The sequence below is a fragment of the Mytilus californianus genome, unplaced genomic scaffold, assembly GCF_021869535.1.
Source record: "Mytilus californianus isolate M0D057914Y unplaced genomic scaffold, xbMytCali1.0.p SCAF_1, whole genome shotgun sequence".
Lineage (NCBI taxonomy): Eukaryota > Metazoa > Mollusca > Bivalvia > Mytilida > Mytilidae > Mytilus > Mytilus californianus.
The window spans coordinates 40,742,543-40,762,732 of NW_026262581.1; the positions used below are offsets into that span (position 1 = coordinate 40,742,543).

General features: G+C 32.5%; 1 protein-coding gene across 1 annotated transcript in view; it reads left to right on the forward strand.

The window, feature by feature from the left end:
• The window catches only part of LOC127701576 (laminin subunit beta-1-like), a 119,284-nt gene that overhangs the window by 16,426 nt on the left and 82,668 nt on the right, over positions 1-20,190 (forward strand). Inside the window, exon 2 of the mRNA XM_052205543.1 lies at positions 4,426-4,654. Within this exon, the coding sequence (XP_052061503.1) occupies positions 4,597-4,654 (58 nt within the window). The 5' untranslated portion in view covers positions 4,426-4,596. The remainder of the gene's footprint in view (positions 1-4,425; positions 4,655-20,190) is intronic.

The window sequence follows — 20,190 nt, forward strand, 5'->3', positions numbered from 1 at the left end:
ACTTTTATGGTTGCAAAGAAATTTTTATTTTTAGATATTACTGTTAAATGATGCTGATTAAGGTTTTTGCTATGTTTAGCCATGACTATGATGTCATTTTTATACGACCGGAAAAAAATTTTTGTGGTCGTATATTGGTATGACGTTGGCGTCGTCGTCGTCGTCGTCCAGCGTCGTCCGAAGACACATTGGTTTTCGCACTCTAACTTTAGTTTAAGTGAATGGATCTCTATGAAATTTTACCACAAGGTTCAATACCACAAAAGGAAGGTTGGGATTGATTTTGGGGGTTATGGTACCAACAGTAAAGGAATTAGGGGCCAAAAAGGGGCCAAAAATAAGCATTTTTGTAACTTCCAGACATAACTTGTGTGTTAGTGTATGGATCTCTCTGACATTGTACCACAAGGTTCCATATCACAAAAGGAATGCTGGGATTGATTTTGGGGGTAATTGCCTCAAAATATTAGGAATTAGGGGCCAAAAAAGGGGCAAAAAAACAAGCATTTTTCTAGTTTCATGACAATAACTTGTGTGTAAGTGCATGGATCTTTCTGAAATTGTACTACAAGGTTCCATATCACAAAGGAAAAGCTGGAATTGGGTAATTGCTGAAACGTTTAGGAATTGGGGGCCAAAAAGGGGCCAAAAATAAGCATTTTTCTAGTTTCCAGACAATAACTTGTGTTCAAGTGTATGGATCTCTCTGAAATTGTACTGCAAGGTACCATACCACAAAGGGAAGGCTGGGATTGATGATGGGGGTAATTGCCTCAATATTTTAGGAATTAGGGGCCAAAAAGGGGCAAAAAACAAGCATTTTTCTAGTTTCAGGACAATAACTTGTGTGTAAGTGTATGGATCTTTCTGATATTGTACTACAAGGTTCCATATCACAATGGGAAAGCTGGGTTTGAGTTTGGGGTTAATTGCCCTAATTGTTTAGGAATTTGGGGCCAAAAAGGGGCCAAAAAACACATTTTTCTAGTTTCCAGACAATAACTTGTGTTCAAGTGTATGGATCTCTCTGAAATTGTACTGCAAGGTACCATACCACAAAGGGAAGGCTGGGATTGAGTTTCGGGGTGATGAATCATAAGGGGGTTCAAAAATTGGGGGGGGGGGGATTTTTTTTTTTTTTCCTTTTTTTTCTTTTTTTTTTTCTTTTAAAATTTTCCATTTTAAGTTGGTTATTTCTGATTTATATTTAAAAGCAAATAATAATGATATGGTAGGAGATACACACCAAACAAGAATGTGTAAATTATTATATAATAAGTATTGTGCAATAGCAAGAAATTTTCAATTGCACGTTATTGCACAATAGCAAGAAATCTTCAATTGCACAGTATTGCGCAATAGCAAGAAATCTTCAATTGCACAATATTGCGCAATAGCAAGAAATTATCAATTGTACAGTATTGCGCAATAGCAAGAAATATTTAATTGCACAGTATTGTGCAAAAGAAGATACTTTGTATAAATTGCTTATTTCTTCACCAATTTCAATGGGGTTTTATTCTTGAATTCTTGGGGTTCTTTAATATGCTGAATCTAACCGTGTATTTAGTTTTTGGATTTTGGGCCCCGTTTTTAAATTGGTCCACATTGAGGTCCAAAGGGTCCAAAATTAAACTTTGTTTGATTTCATCAAAAATTGAATATTGGGGTTCTTTGATATGCCGAATCTAACCATGTATTTAGATTCTTAATTTTTGGTTCCGTTTTCAAATTGGTCTACATTAAGGTCCAAAGGGTCCAAAATTAAACTTAGTTTGATTTTAACAGAAATTGAATTCTTAGGGTTCTTTGATATGCTGAATCTAAACATGTATTTAGATTTCTGATTATGGGCCCAGTTTTCAAGTTGGTCCAAATCGGGGTCCAATTTTAAACTTTGTTTGATTTCAACAAAAATTGAATATATGGGGTTCTTTGATATGCTGAATCTAACCATGTATTTAGATTTTTGATTTTTGGGCCCCGTTATCAACTTTGTCCACATTGAGGTCAAAAGGGTCCAAAATTAAACTTTGTTTGATTTCATCAAAAATTGAATTCTTGGGGTTCTTTGATATGCTGAATCTAACCATGTATTTAGATTTTGGATATTGGACCATAATAGGTGAATGTCCAATTTAAAATTTTTAAGTTCTTAGACCACATTCATTCTGGGTCAGAAACCTATGTTGTGTCAAATATTTAATCACAATCCAAATGCAAAGCTGTATCAAGCTTGAATGTTGTGTCCATACTTGCCCCAACTGTTCAGGGTTCGACCTCTGCGGTCGTATCAAGCTGCGCCCTGCGGAGCATTTTATCTATTTTAATATCTGTTATGATGTATTTAAATGGGCTTTTATGGTTACAAAGGAATTTTATTTTTAGATATTACTATAAAATGTTGCTGATGCTGATTAAGGATTTTGTTTATTTTTAGCCATGACTATGATGTCATTTTATTTTTTAATACCTTTATGATGTAATTTCCATTTTTAGATATTACTGTTAAATGATGCTGATTAAGGGTTTTTTGCTATGTTTAGCCATGACTATGATGTCATTTTCTATTTTAATATCTTTATGATGTATTTAAATGGGCTTTTATGGTTACAAAGGAATTTTATTATTAGATATTACATTAAATGTTGCTGATTAAGGATTTTTGTTTATTTTTAGCCATGACTATGATGTCACTTTCTATTTTAATACCTTTATGATGTATTTAAATGGGCTCCCATGTATTTAGATTTTTGATTATTTATACATGTTACCAAATTGGTCCACATTGAACAAAAACGGTCCAAATTTCAACTTTATTACATTACATCAAACATTGAATTCTACATATTCTTTGATATATTGAAATTAACAAACAATTTAGTTTATGGATATTCCACCATAATAGGTAAATTAAATTTTTTCCAGTTCTTACACCACATTCATCCTGTGTCAGAAACCTATGCTGTGTCAAATATTTAATGACAATCCAAAGTCATAGCTGTATCAAGCTTGAATTTTGTGTCCATACTTGCCCCAACTGTTCAGGGTTCGACCTCTGCGGTCGTATCAAGCTGCGCCCCAGCGAAGCATTTTATTAGATATTACTGTTAAATGATGCTGATTAAGGTTTTTGCTATGTTTAGCCATGACTATGATGTCATTTTCTATTTTAATATCTGTTATGATGTATTTAAATGGGCTTTTATGGTTACAAAGGAATTTAATTTTTAGATATTACTTTAAATGTTGCTGATTAAGGATTTTTGTTTATTTTTAGCCATGACTATGATGTCACTTTCTATTTTAATACCTTTATGATGTATTTAAATGGGCTCCCATGTATTTAGATTTTTGATTATTTATACATGTTACCAAATTGGTCCACATTGAACAAAAACGGTCCAAATTTCAACTTTATTACATTATTACATCAAACATTGAATTCTACATATTCTTTGATATATTGAAATTAACAAACAATTTAGTTTATGGATATTCCACCATAATAGGTAAATTAAATTTTTTCCAGTTCTTACACCACATTCATCCTGTGTCAGAAACCTATGCTGTGTCAAATATTTAATGACAATCCAAAGTCATAGCTGTATCAAGCTTGAATTTTGTGTCCATACTTGCCCCAACTGTTCAGGGTTCGACCTCTGCGGTCGTATCAAGCTGCGCCCCAGCGAAGCATTTTATTACATCTGTGATCCACTTCATGTTTGCTGATATATATACATGTACATTGTAGTTCAAAATTTTCAACACTTATTTGCTTATTGCACAAGGAGTATTTTAGTCAAACTTTTCTTGTGTTCTAGTCATATATGGAAGGGAATGATTTTATATTTGGTCTGCAGCTAGATAATATTGAGTTGTAGCGTGTAGGAAATTTGTACATCTTCCAACAATTCTGTTCAGCCATTTTTTGTTTGCCAATATATAGTTTTTACAACACTCATTGTACAAGAGAAATTTTCATCAAAGTTTTCTTGGCTTCAAGATTTTAACTACTGATCAGTTATGTTTCAGTATACATTGTACATGTTACCTAAATCAATTAATTGCAGAGAGGCATGTCCAGACATGGTGTTGATCTTGTTAATTACAGTTATTACTTCTCATTTCACTTTAAATTTATGACTGGAAATTGAAAAAATGTGCCTGTGTTAGGGGGGGGGGGGGGGGAATTTGTTTGTTGAACATGTTGAAAGTCCTGACCAGTAAATTATTTTCTTTTAATAGTAATTTCAGTACAAATATCAGCCTTGTCCAGAAGAAAGAGAAACCCTGCTAAAAGTGCTTTCAACTTTTCAGTCATAATCATTTTACCAAGTGAAGTGAAACATTTCAGCATGTCCACTTTTGTTTTGTAATTAATATTAATTTTTCTATGACTGTTAACACAATTTCTGTTGTCAGGTTGTTGTACACAGTATATTGATGAAGCACTGAAACATCAACAAGAGCACCTTAAACAGTCGCTACATGTGGCAGTACACTTTTCAATATTGAATATTATTCAAAATACAGTCAACTGTGGATTAACTTTGAATTTGAAGTATATGGAATTATTAGAAACTTGAAAAACAGATGTTAGTGATGGTGCCCCTATTGTTACAGATTATTGTGTTTTCATTAGTATTTCAAGGTAAGTTTTGTTGTTAACTCATAAAACAAGTTATATAATATGCTTTATTCTTGTTAACACTTTTTTGGTGGATTACTTAGCTTCCTGGACTGATGTCTGTGTCTTTATATCAGACTTGACAGCTCTTAATTACAGCTACTGAGATGAAAGGTTTAAGATAACTCTGAAAAAAACTTGCATGAATTTTGTGTCTTAAGGGCTTACCTAGCCTATTCTGGGATGAAATTAATCACAAGGAGCTAGAAGATTGACTTGAATTACTTTTTGGGGTTAACCTAAGCCTCTGAAATGCCACTTTTCTTTAACACTAGAACAACATTGATATTGGATGTTGTTACATAATGTAAACACATTACTACAGTACAGGGCCAAAAATAAAATTAAAAGTGCTTGATGTTGCCTAGATCATGTAGATACCTACCCAAAAAAATTTATGACACAAATACATGTAGGTTTAAATTATTTTTCATGCTCTAACGTCATTTTCTTGTCTAAAACATGTTAAACTTTTGTTGTTGGCCAAACAAAAAATCCCTACCTACCAACCCAACCCTACAAGGCATTTGTTAAGGGTGGGCCAGATCTAAAAGGTATTTCTCAATTTTTAAGGGACATTAAAAATCTGGAAGGGCAAGTGAATTAAGAAAAATGATAGCTGGCTTGGCCAGTTACAAAAAAAAATCTTTGATTTCTTTCTCTGTATATGTAAACAATTGTGGGATTGTTAGCTATAGGTTCTAATTTTCTATAATTTGATGCATTATCAGGGCTCACGCTAGCAGGCGACTGGGGCGACAAAGTCGCTTTCCCTCCGTCACTTTAGCTTTGCCTGACCGTCAAAAGCGAAATCTAGTCGCCCTTTTGTTCACGATACTCGCTTTCAGTAGCTTTCGTCATCGGCAATATTCAACATTTACCAAGTAGATGAAACAGCAATTTTTCATTTGAAAGTAAAGAAATTCAAAGACATAAAAGATTTATTTTCTTTAGAAAAGAGGTTAAAGCATTGATTTTAAAGTTGGTTGCATGTTATTTTCTTAAAGACAATTTTTATCACTTCAGGTACTTGTTACTGAGAGCGTATATCAAATCATTCTAACTTTCGGCAAAATAAGCTTGTTTCTTCATTAGAATGTGATGAAACTTGCCTGAAGTAAATATAAATTGGTTATCCTTATATTGCATTAAAAACGTCATATTCCCTTCCAAATAGCGTGTCAAACATCGTTTATTTTTGTAAATTTTTCTTCGTCCACCATTGAAATTTTTGGGCAAATTATTGTTCAACTATGGATCGGAGTCAGGATTTCATCGGAAACGGACCAGCTATGACCGAAATCCAGATTCTTGCGATAATGACACCGGACGCATGAATGGCACAGTTGACAGAAGAAAATTGATCCCAAAAGGAAAAATTAGGCATTCCACAATCATTAACATACTTTTGGTTAGATCTTCTTGATTAATGTATATATTTCCATGTATATGCATTGTTTCAATTTATAAATTAAAGTTGCTCAACTCTGGGACTATTACACTAACATAATTATATTATGTCCATATCCGGCCAAGTTTAACTGTTTTAAATAAAACTGTTAAATTTAAATATCTTTTTAATGAGAAATACTTAATTTCATAAACATGATAACAGAGTAGTTTTTATACGACCGCAAAAAATTTTTGCGGTCGTATATTGGTATGACGTTGGCGTCATCGTCGTTGTCGGCGTCGTCCGAAGACACATTGGTTTTCGCACTCTAACTTTAGTTTAAGTGAATGGATCTCTATGAAATTTTATCATAAGGTTCAATACCACAAAAGGAAGGTTGGGATTGATTTTGGGGGTTATGGTACCAACAGTTAAGGAATTAGGGGCCAAAAAGGGGCCAAAAATAAGCATTTTTGTAACTTCCAGACATAACTTGTGTGTTAGTGTATGGATCTCTCTGAAATTGTACCACAAGGTTCCATATCACACAGGGAATGCTGGGATTGATTTTGGGGGTAATTGCCTCAAAATATTAGGAATTAGGGGCCAAAAAAGGGGCAAAAAACAAGCATTTTTCTAGTTTCATGACAATAACTTGTGTGTAAGTGTATGGGTCTTTCTAAAATTGTACTACAAGGTTCCATATCACAAAGGGAAAGCTGGAATTGAGTTTGGGGGTAATTGCCCAAAACGTTTAGGAATAAGGGGCAAAAAATAAGCATTTTTCTAGTTTCCAGACAATAACTTGTGTTCAAGTGTATGGATCTCTCTGAAATTGTACTGCAAGGTACCAAACCACAAAGGGAAGGCTGGGATTGAGTTTGGGGGTGATGAATCATAAGGGGGTTCAAAAAATTGGGGGGGGGATTTTTTTTTTTTCCTTTTTTTTCTTTTTTTCCTTTTTTCTTTCTTTTAAAATTTTCCATTTTAAGTTAGTTATTTCTGTTTTATATTTAAAAGCAAATAATAATGATATGGTTGGAGATACACACCAAACAGGATGTGTAAATTATTATATAATAAGTATTGTGCAATAGCAAGAAATTTTCAATTGCACAGTATTGCACAATAGCAAGAAATCTTCAATTGCACAGTATTGCGCAATAGCAAGACATCTTCAATTGCACAGTATTGTGCAATAGCAAGAAATATCCAATAGCACAATATTGCGCAATAGCAAGAAATTGTCAATTGTACAGTATTGTGCAATAGCAAGAAATATTCAATTGCACAGTATTGTGCAAAAGAAGATACTTCGTATAAATTGCTTATTTCTTGACCAATTTCAATGGGGTTTTATTCTTGAATTCTTTGGGTTCTTTAATATGCTGATTCTAACCGTGTATTAAGTTTTTGGATTTTGGGCCCCATTTTTAAATTGGTCCACATTGAGGTCCAAAGGGTCCAAAATTAAACTTTTGTTTGATTTCATCAAAAATTGAATTATTGGGGTTCTTTGATATGCCGAATCTAACCGTGTATTTAGATTTTTGATTATGGGCCCAGTTTTCAAGTTGGTCCAAATCGGGGTCCAAAATTAAACTTTGTTTGATTTCAACAAAAATTGAATATATGGGGTTCTTTGATATGCTGAATCTAACCATGTATTTAGATTTTTGATTTTTGGGCCCCATTATCAACTTTGTCCACATTGAGGTCAAAAGGGTCCAAAATTAAACTTTGTTTGATTTCATTAAAAATTGAATTCTTGGGGTTTTTTGATATGCTGAATCTAACCATGTATTTAGATTTTGGATATTGGACCATAATAGATGAATGTCCAATTTAAAATTTTTAAATTCTTAGACCACATTCATTCTGTGTCAGAAACCTATGCTGTGTCAAGTATTTAATCACAATCCAAATTCAGAGCTGTATCAAGCTTGAATGTTGTGTCCATACTTGCCCAAACTGTTCAGGGTTCGACCTCTGCGGTCGTATCAAGCTGCGCCCTGCGGAGCATTTTATTAATTGATATAACAACTTTCTTTTCCTTTTTGATAAAAAAAAATCTTTTTTATTATTGCCAGATATTTAATTGTTTTTTTCTGAACATAGGACTAATATGATTGTGCAACTAAATATGATAAAATTAAACAACTTTGAATTTGAACTGTTACTTTAATTGTATACCCAGGTACAAATTGAACAATATAACAAAAAATAAGATACATATGGCTCTTTGTATTATAGTAAAAACCAAACATTGTAGCGCCGCGAGCGAACGAGCACTTCTCCTTCAAATCTCACCACTTCTCCCTCTCAGTTTCAAAAAGAGAAGTCACTTCTCCCTATGGATCTGAAGTAGTGTGAGCCCTGCAATATTAGATCTACTTTATGGTGTTGAACGACTTTTAAACAGAAAAGAAAAAATGTGAAGTTACAATTACAATATGTATATTCAATACATACATGTATTACATTTCCATTCTCAATTCTATGTTCATGTATTTACACTTTTCTGTTGTTCTCATTATGACTAATTTTGATGTGATAAAACATTCAATGTACATTTCAACAGTTCCAGGAATACTACTTTATTTAGATTAGGGATATATTAGATTTGTTTCTGATTCTTTTTGACAGCTAAAGAATCAGGACATCTATGAACACAATCATGACAATTGGTTTATGAAATAGCACATTGGTTCAGAAAATAAAGCATCATATTAAATGCATGTACACGTCTGCAAGTATGAGAATGACACTTGACAAGCTGCAGCCTCTTGTTTTATGATATATGAAAATAAGGAGATGTGGTATGATTGCCAATGAAACAACTATCCACCAAAGTTAAAATGAAGTGGATGTAAGCAATTATAAGCATCCGTAGGGCCTTCAACAATGAGAAAACCCATACTGTATAGTCGGCTATAAAAGGCTCCGATATGAAACAGTTTAATTCAGAAAACTAACGGCCTAATTTGTAATTACAAAACAATTTGATTGTAGCAATTGTCCATTACACAATTTGTACTCACATGTAGTACATTATCTTCAGATTGACTAAAGAAGTACTGCTTAGTACTCTCTACATTTATTTTTCATGTATCAAAGCTGTTAAGGACAATTAAATGTAAAATTGTTCAGAAAATAAGAATCTCTTATTTCAGGAGCTAATGTCCTTTCTCTTCTGACACCACTCATACATCATAAAATATTAAATTTTTATCTAAACATGAGAAAGCCTCCCTAAGTGGAGAATTTTGTGACATATTATTAATCTTTTTATTGTTACTTACTGTCATAGTTAATGAGCAGGTGTAAGTAATTTGAGAGAAAAGTAATCCTTTTAGAATTTGATTGTTTACATGTACTTAGTTATATTTCTATTCTGTCAGAATTCTTCTTTGTCAAATAATCTCCCCATTATACCACTTATATTTTTTTCCTATGAAAGGTTTTGGCATGTGAAACAATTCAGAAGAGAAAACTAACGGCCTAATTTATAACTATTCAATTTACGAAAAACAAATATTACATACATGAACCAACATCAGCCACTGAATTCAGGCTCCTGACTTGGGACAGGTACTTTAAAGAATGAAATGGGGTTAAACATGTTTGTGAGCACTCAACCCTTCCCTTACCTGGGACAGTGGTGTAACAGCACAACATAAGATCAAACTGTAAAAATCAGTTGCAAATGGCTTAACTCTATAGATCAGTATGAAGCACAAAAAACAACTTACATAAAAACAATAGACTCAAACCACTGATAAAAAAGTACTGGCATTTACTGAAAGCTTGTTCAAAGCCAATTACAACTAATCAATAAATCATGTTCTTCCAAACTAAATTCAGGGTACTCACTAAGGATTTTTGAAGGCAAGCCCAGGAACTCGTCATTTTTGGCCATGGTGTGTCTAACAGCGAGAAGATGAAATTTTATTGCTATATCTTTTGTTATTTCAGTCCCCATGACAAAATAGAGCAAGGAAAAATGACATCAAGTTTAGAATATTTTAAAACTTTTGTCGTAAAATGATGATATTTGTGCTCAGTTGATACAACATTTTACAATCTTGATACATCTTTAAATTTGGACTCACCAGTTTTGAAAATGATGAGTCCAGACAGATTTTCACGAGTTCAGGACTCATGGACTCGCCTTAGTGAGAACCCTGTTAAAATTATCTATCAGTTCACATCAAACAGATTTAGTATAAAGACATCATAAATGTCTGGGAAATGTATGACCTTGTACAATGCCAAAATATAAGTAAATAGTATCAACATGATTTAGGATCATAATTGTACATATATATATATATTACGCTATATAAAAATAAGGAGATGTGGTATGATTGCCAATGAGACAACTATCCACCAATTTATATGAAGTTGATGTACATGTACAATGTAAGTAATTATAAGCAACTGTACGGCCTTCAACAATGAGAAAAACCCATACCATATGGTCGGCTATAAAAGGCCCCGATATAAAAAATATGAAACAATTCAATTGAGAAAACTAACGGCCTAATTTATAACAAATAATTTTTACAAAAACCATCCCCCTAACCTGGGACAGTGGTGTAACAGTACACCATAAGAACAAACTATAAAAATCAGTTGAAAAGGGCTTAACTCATCAGATGGATACAAATAGAAATACATCTAACAAAAACAGAGTGGACGTGGACGGGTTCTTGTACATCCCAAAAACGATAAGACACTAAGTACAGATCTGAGAGTACTTGCAGTTACTGACAGCTAGTTTAAAGCCAATAGCAACTAATGAAAAAAATTATGTATCTGAGACTAATGTTTTATAAAATGATAATCATTTTATTTGCCTGTCAAAATTTTGATGGGAAGTATGTCCGTCTGTCCGGCATCCACATGTTGCACCGTTACTTGAGAACGACTTATCCAAATTTCATGAAACTTAACATAGTTGTTTCTTATGATGGTCAAACGATCTGTATACTTTTTGGTGAAAATAAGATTAAAACTTTTTGAGTTACAGGACTTTGTAAACAAAACAGGGTTTTTTTTTTTTCACATGTCGCGCTGTATCTCAAAAACAATTTATGATTATTGCTTAAAACTTTACACACTTCTTAGTTATATTAATCTAAAGATCTGTATACTTTTTGGTGATGATTCAAAATTTTATTTTCGAGTTATTGATTTTTTTATAAAAAAAAGGGGGGTTTCACATGTCGCGCCGTATCTCAAAAACGATTTATGATTATTGCATAAAACCTCACACACAAGACGACGGGTGTATCATGCGCTCGTGGCACAGCTGTTTATTATTGTCAGATGTCCTTTAATATTTAAATACATTAAATCACAGGGTACAATGAATCAGACATTCAAAGCACATGTATGTTGTTCTTGTTTTAATTGGAAGGCTGTTAAGCTATTTATAAAATGAATCTATGCTATAGAGACCATATGGTAACCTTTTTAAATTAGAGACCAAAAATAGTGAAATTTTTAGGCAGAGTTCATACCATATAATATTGACTTGCATAATGAAGAAGAAAACGATTTTTAAGAATTTTTTAGGCATATATACATGCATGTAGAAGTCAAAAAGACAATATTTTTTTCTAGTTTTAGCAATAAAACAAATTAAAAAATAAATCTCTTCAAGTTAACAATTCAGCTACTACTATATAACATAGTTATTTAGTAGTACATTGTATATTGTTTTACATAGTTTGTTCATTGGTAACATCTACATACATGACATATATATTTACCTCTAAATTTAAACAACAGATGCTGGTCAGAGGTCATTGCCTTTAACAACCCTTTATTAATTGTGCACTGACTGATCTCTTTTACAGACATCTAGCAACTAATATATATATATACTAACACAGCATTTTTCTAATTAAACTTAAAACTGTTATTGAAAAAAGAACAACTAAGAAATTATGATTGAAGTTTCCTGCTTCGAAATACAGATGTAATTTCATGAGTAGAGGTTACCTGGTCCATAAGGATCATGTTATTTTTCTCATTATATCCTAACCTTTAAGCCCCAAGACCATGAGAGCTTTTGCCATCAGTTGGCATACTCTGTCTGTCCATTATCTTTTCAAAATTTGCTTGTCTAGGGAGAAGTGACTTCTCTTTTTAAAATTGATAGGGAGAAGAGGTGAGACTACCTGACGTAACTACAATCCCGTCCCCTGTCCCAAAATTTGACCTATTGAATTAGACTTATCACCGGGTTTGTACTTACATTAGCTACACGACCGGAGCACCCAAGATCACCCCCATTTTTTGGTGGGTTCGTGTTGCTCAGCCTTTAGTTTTCTATGTTTTGTTTTGTGTACTGTTGTTTTTCTGTTGGTATTTTTCTTTTTATACGCCTGTTTACGGCACGTATTATAGTATACCGTTGTTCGTTTGTCTGTCATCAACATGTTGGGCAATAACTCACAAATGCTTTAACCAATTTTCATGAAACTTTGGTGAATTGTTTATATCTATTGACGTAAGCTCCCTTTCGATTTTTATAAATTTGAGATTTTATTAAATTTCCGAGTTATGGGATTCTATTCATTTTCCAGTTTTCGGACAATAACGCAAAAATGTTTTGAGCAGTTTTCATGATACTTGGTGACTGGTTTATATCTATTAAAATAAGCTCCCTTTAGTTTTTTTTTATAATTTTCTGATATGACATTGAGGAATTATGGAACTTTATTTGTTGAAAAAGCGACGGGCGTATCATGCGCTCATGTTGCAGCTCTTTATTAAGCCATGGCGTTGTCAGTTTAGTTTGAATGTCCCTTTGGTATCTTTCACCTATACTTTAAAAGAGAAGGGCTTGTTTGCTTGTAGCACTATATTTTATTTGTATAATGATATATCTTTTCATTTGTGTTTTTGACTAGTTAAATTCTTTTTTGTACTGTACTGTACAAAATTATTTTATGCCTTTATTCATTTAACAATGGTATTTCAGTCGATAACATTAAAAAATTTGTTAGGGATTTCAAATATTTCTATAATTACCCCTTCTGTGTCTCATTAGCTTTAAGGTAGCACTACAATCTAACAATGATTTTTTGAAGATATTTTTTTTATCACATAATTTTGAAGTAAGTATTATTCTGCACAGTTTGTAAAAATCCCAAAGTCATTATCATATCACAACAGGGAGTAAATTGATAATGAACTTATGTAAATAAAAGCACATGTAATTAATCTAAATATATAGGCATTTGGGAGGGGCTAATATGTCAATCATCTGTTGATACCAGTGTCCAGCTGTTAATCCCTGACCACAAGATAAATATTGCATTGCATTGCAACAAAACTAATTTATAAAACATGGAAGTTTAGAACAGAGAAAAAGAAAAAGATATGAATAGGAAAAAATTTAAAGGGAAAAAATCTACCAAAATGAAAAAAAAACTATGGAAAAGAGTGTGAAAGTATCTTTGAAAGCCTCTGACTGCCTGTATAAATTTCTCGTCTTTGGTCTTCTACATTTAAAAATAATTTTAGGCATTTTAACTAATTTTAAGTTTATGTGAATTTTTTTATTTCCATGAAACTCATAAATCATGTTGGACAGTCTATTTTCAAGAAGGGGATGGTCTCGATCTTTTTATGGACATGTCTTTGAATGCACAATTTTAATATTTTAGCTAATTTCAGTCATCATGATCATATTATATTTCTTTTTAAAATTCAAATGAAAACTATTCTTTATTGTGAGAATAATGATGTTAAATATTAATTATGATGCAGCTGGCCAATCGTGTTATTCTCTTATCTTAGACTGTCTGGACAGAGGGGGAGCTTTGTCTTTATTTAATTACTACATCTCAGATGTTGGTCAAATCTGTGACGTCAAACTCCCGCCAAATGCCAAGTTAGTATTTTACAGTGCACACAAAATGCAAATTTTACAGCATTAGAGCATCAAAGACACAATGTGTGTGGTTCTATTGATAAAGTAATGGTGTCAGAACACTCCTGGGGTGTTCCCAGTGGAATTTTTGTATTTATGTGGCATTTATAGGGGTTCTTAAGAGGAAATTCAGTTTTAAGGTCATTTCTCAGAACAATTTTTCATGAGAATTGTAAGGAAAAAATGAAAATAGAAACTTTATGGGTACCCCCTTTGGCTTGACTTTGATATATGTGATTGAAGGGAGTATTTTCTACAATACCGTGTCCCAGTTTTTGGATAATTTGTTTCTAAATGAATTTATAGGTCTCCAAAGATGAAAGGTGAAATGAGGTTTGGCATCCAGCAGTAAAAATAATATATCTTATTACTGGAGGCATATATCAAAAAGAGTTATATTTCAGCTTTAAAATGAGTTAAAGATTTTAAAAATCCATTGAATAGTTTTGGAGAAATTAATGTTTAAAGACTGTTGGTTGGAGTCAGAAATTCTGACTGCAGTGCTACCTTAAATAGAAATTCTGACCGATTTGAATACAATTTTTTGAAATGTTTAATAATTCTAATTGATTATTAGAAATCTTCGGAATAAGTGTATTGGGCAAATGAATGGATTCAATTTGAATAGTCAATACTGAAGTGAAATTAAAGTTATAAGTTTTCATATTTGTAAACATGTGTTTCAAGAAGGTCTAGGTCATTGCTCATTACCATTATTGCATAATTAGTTAGCTCTGACCATGGTCTAACCAATGACAAAAAAATAAGGATTTTGCTCTTAATTACATTCAGTAGGAAATGAATATTCAAACATATTAAATAGGTACGTCATACTATATAAAAATATCTAAAGAAACGAACTATATAAATTGACAAGCTGTGCACAGGGGATAAACAATAATTTTTTTAAAAATAAGTACGACCTGAACCTTGGTCGCAATTCCAATCGTATTAAAATAGGAATATCAGTAGCTCTATGGTCCGCAAATTATCTAAAATATCTTAAGGACCTAAGAGCTACAGTTCCACAGCTACAATATTTCCACCAGTAACTTTGGTCACTTTGATTAACAAATTATCTTTTGGTTTCGCTAGATTTTTACCACAATTTTGATATAAATGGTAACAAATCTAATATCATTAATAATACAAAATGTATACTTTTAAGGACACATTTGTGATTGCATGAAACCTTACTTGTCAAGTTTAATACTCAGAGAAAAAAATGATATAACTTTCAGTTACAGATATTAAAATTGTCATGTTCACTTCACAAGATAAATAACCCTATTGTTATCTTCAAAACAAATCAAATTGATGGGGAGACAATTTAGCAATGCAGTATGTAGTAACTATGTACCTGTATACATATATATATATACCCTGAACATTATAGGTCAAAAATATTTGTTGTAATGGAATTTACGTTTTTTCTTGTATGCTTCTGCTTATATTTATTATTCCCTACCGTTTAAGTTTAGTACATATATTAGGTACAGCATTAGATGTAACATAAAGAAATCATACTTTATGATATACTGATAGGTACAACTTTTCATCAAAGGAGAAGGTCCGGTAAAGGCTAGTTTTGGCCTATTATTCGAAGTACATCTAATGAAAGATTTTTGACATTTTTTAACACTTAAGTGTCAACTTCAGTCGATTCAATTAGTTTATGTAAAAGATTTGGACTGATTTGGTCACTAAAGATGCTCAAATTCAAGCTTAATTATGAAAAATCTATCAAATATGCCATAAAACGTCACTTTTCAAATGGTTTTTGTCTAAAATGTAAGTGGCCGCATTCGTGTTCAGTCTCAACCTTTATATATGTTATGGATTATCATCAAATACAAAATATATATTCAAATATTAAGACTGAACACAAATACGGCCACTTCCATTTTGGACAAAAACCGTCTTAAAATTAGCACAAATGCTAAAATTGTGAAGATTTCAGTAATATTGCATGAATTTATGATGCTATTACCTGATGCATGTGCATTGTATTGTCAAAAACAACCCATATTTATGGAACAGAAGTATTCTTCTTTCCAATAAATAGCTAAAAGTTAACATTTTAACAAATTGGTAAAAACACTATATTTTGGGGCCAAAAAGGGGTCTGACCAATACATAGAGAATATCATATGGCTTTTTCAATATCACACCCGTATCAACCCGAGACAGCAATATAATCCCAAGAGCTCTGCTCGAGGGATTATATTGGTTGAGGGTTGATACGGTGTGTGATATTGAAAAAGCTATATCATATACACTTTATTATATACATATACCTCACATAGATGTGTTTAATGTGACATGACGTCATACAGATAAGGGGGGTTGAAATGACGTCATACAGAATAGAGGTTTGACATGACGTCATACAGATTAGGGGTTTGATAAAGCCTTTGCAACAGTGACTGCAATTGATGACGTGACGTCATATAGATTAAAGGTGTGATAAAGCCTTTGTAACCGTGCTGATACCGATATCATCACGGGTGGCTGATACAGCACGCTTGCCAATGATTGTATTACACATACAATTTATCTGTATTTACTACTAAGTATATAATAAATATAGATTATAACATGTCATTTTTCATATCAGACCCCTTATCAGCCCTAGGTCATGATATCAGACCGAGAACCAACAGGACACACAGGCAAGGACTATTTTCAAGAACTTTCAAAAATGCATTTATTGTATTATTTTTTTTGCGTTTTTTAATAATTTATTTTCCTGATTCCTAATATTTTTTTTATGTTTTTTATCCAACTTAGTTTTTTTTTCACTAAACACATGCCATTGAGTTGTATTTTCCGGAATATGCCGAATGACGTCGAGATGCCATGGGAAGCAGTTGATAACAAAAGTCATATCACACGGCTAAGACAATTCTTCAAATTTAACGAATAAACATATGTACAAATTAGTTTTATCATGGGGTACAATTATACCGTTATTTTCTATAAGTATATGATAAATGCATGTAACAGTGCTATTCTAACATATGGGTGTCCGTGTGATTAAATGCCTTGATCAACAAACTTATATATTGCATAATAAGTAAAGAGAAGGAGTGGGAAATGAAGTTTTACATGCATTTGCATGTCCAGAATAGTAAAATTGGTTAGTTTTAACAGTTTTTATACGACCGCAAAAATTAAAAATTTTTTGGTCGTATTTTGGTATGACGTTGGCGTCGTCGTCGTCGTCGACGTCGTCGTCGTCGTCGTCGTCGTCGTCGTCCGGCGTCGTCCGAAGACACATTGGTTTTCGCACTCTAACTTTAGTTTAAGTGAATGGATCTCCATGAAATTTCACCATAAGGTTCAATACCACAAAAGGAAGGTTGGGATTGATTTTGGGGGTTATGGTACCAACAGTTAAGGAATTAGGGGCCAAAAAGGGGCCAAAAATAAGCATTTTTGTAACTTTCAGACAATAACTTGTGTGTAAGTGTATGGATCTCTCTGACATTGTACCACAAGGTTCCATATCACAAAGGGAAGGCTGTAATTGATTTTGGGGGTAATTGCCTCAAAATTTTAGGAATTAGGGGCCAAAAAAGGGGCAAAAAACAAGCATTTTTCTAGTTTCATGACAATAACTTGTGTGTAAGTGTTTGGATATTTCTGAAATTGTACTACAAGGTTCCATATCACAAAGGGAAAGCTGGAATTGAGTTTGGGGGTAATTGCCCGAAACGTTTAGGAATTGGGGGCCAAAAAGGGGCCAAAAATAAGCATTTTTCTAGTTTCCAGACAATAACTTGTGTTCAAGTGTATGGATCTCTCTGAAATTGTACTGCAAGGTACCATACCACAAAGGGAAGGCTGGGATTGAGTTTGGGGGTGATGAATCATAAGGGGGTTCAAAAAATTTGGGGGGGGGGGGGATTTTTTTTTTTTCCTTTTTTTTCTTTTTTTCCTTTTTTTTTCTTTTAAAATTTTCCATTTTAAGTTGGTTATTTCTGATTTATATTTAAAAGCAAATAATAATGATATGGTAGGAGATACACACCAAACAGGATGTGTAAATTATTATATAATAAGTATTGTGCAATAGCAAGAAATTTTCAATTGCACAGTATTGCACAATAGCAAGAAATCTTCAATTGCACAGTATTGCGCAATAGCAAGAAATCTTCAATTTAACAGTATTGCGCAATAGCAAGAAATATCCAATAGCACAATATTGCGCAATAGCAAGAAATTGTCAATTGTACAGTATTGCGCAATAGCAAGAAATATTCAATTGCACAGTATTGTGCAAAAGAAGATACTTTGTATAAATTGCTTATTTCTTGATCAATTTCAATGGGGTTTTATTCTTGAATTCTTGGGGTTCTTTAATATGCTGAATCTAACCGTGTATTAAGTTTTTGGATTTTGGGCCCCGTTTTTAAATTGGTCCACATTGAGGTCCAAAGGGTCCAAAATTAAACTTTGTTTGATTTCATCAAAAATTGAATTATTGGGGTTCTTTGATATGCCGAATCTAACTGTGTATTTAGATTTTTAATTTTGGGTCCCGTTTTTTAAATTTGTCTACATTAAGGTCCAAAGGGTCCAAAATTAAACTTAGTTTGATTTTAACAAAAATTGAATTCTTAGGGTTCTTTGATATGCTGAATCTAAACATGTGTTTAGATTTTTGATTATGGGCCCAGTTTTCAAGTTGGTCCAAGTTGGGGTCCAAAATTAAACTTTGTTTGATTTCAACAAAAATTGAATATATGGGGTTCTTTGATATGCTGAATCTAAACATGTATTTAGATTTTAGATTTTTGGCCCAGTTTTCAAGTTGGTCCAAATTGGGGTCCAAAATTAAACTTTGTTTGATTTCAACAAAAATTGAATATATGGGGTTCTTTGATATGCTGAATCTTACCATGTATTTAGATTTTTTATTTGTGGGCCCGCTATCAAATTGGTTCATATTGAGGTCAAAAGGGTCCAAAATTAAACTTTGTTTGATTTCATCAAAAATTGAATTATTGGGGTTCTTTGATATGCAAAATCTAACCGTGTATTTAGATTTTTAATTTTGGGTCCTGTTTTTTAAATTGGTCTACATTAAGGTCCAAAGGGTCCAAAATTAAACTTAGTTTGATTTTAGCAAAAATTGAATTTTTGGGGTTCTTTGATATGCTGAATCTAAACATGTGTTTAGATTTTTGATTATGGGACCAGTTTTCAAGTTGGTCCAAGTTGGGGTCCAAAATTAAACTTTGTTTGATTTCAACAAAAATTGAATATATGGGGTTCTTTGATATGCTGAATCTAAACATGTATTTAGATTTTAGATTTTTGGCCCAGTTTTCAAGATGGTCCAAATTGGGGTCCAAAATTAAACTTTGTTTGATTTCAACAAAAATTGAATATATGGGGTTCTTTAATATGCTGAATCTTACCATGTATTTAGATTTTTTATTTGTGGGCCCGCTATCAAATTGGTTCATATTGAGGTCCAAAGGGTCCAAAATTAAACTTTGTTTGATTTCATCAAAAATTGAATTATTGGGGTTCTTTGATATGCCAAATCTAACTGTGTTTTTAGATTTTTAATTTAGGGTCCCGTTTTTTAAATTTGTCTACATTAAGGTCCAAAGGGTCCAAAATTAAACTTAGTTTGATTTTAACAAAAATTGAATTCTTCGGGTACTTTGATATGCTGAATCTAAACATGTGTTTAGATTTTTGATTATGGGACCAGTTTTCAAGTTTGTCCAAGTTGGGGTCCAAAATTAAACTTTGTTTGATTTCAACAAAAATTGAATATATGGGGTTCTTTGATATGCTGAATCTAACCATGTATTTTGATTTTGGACATTGGACCATAATAGGTAAATTAAAAAAATTGAAGTTCTTAGACCACATTCTTTCCGTGTCAGAAACCTATGCTGTGTCAAATATTTAATCACAATCCAAATTCAGAGCTGTATCAAGCTTGAATTTTGTGTCCATACTTGCCCCAACTGTTCAGGGTTCGACCTCTGCGGTCGTATCAAGCTGCGCCCAGCGAAGCATTTTATTATATATAGCAGTCAAATATGGGATTCAGGAACAAGTTTCAAAAACTGTTTTTAATCTGTCTCCAGATTGGTTGATGACTACAATTTTTCTTTGTACATGTATGACTCGTTA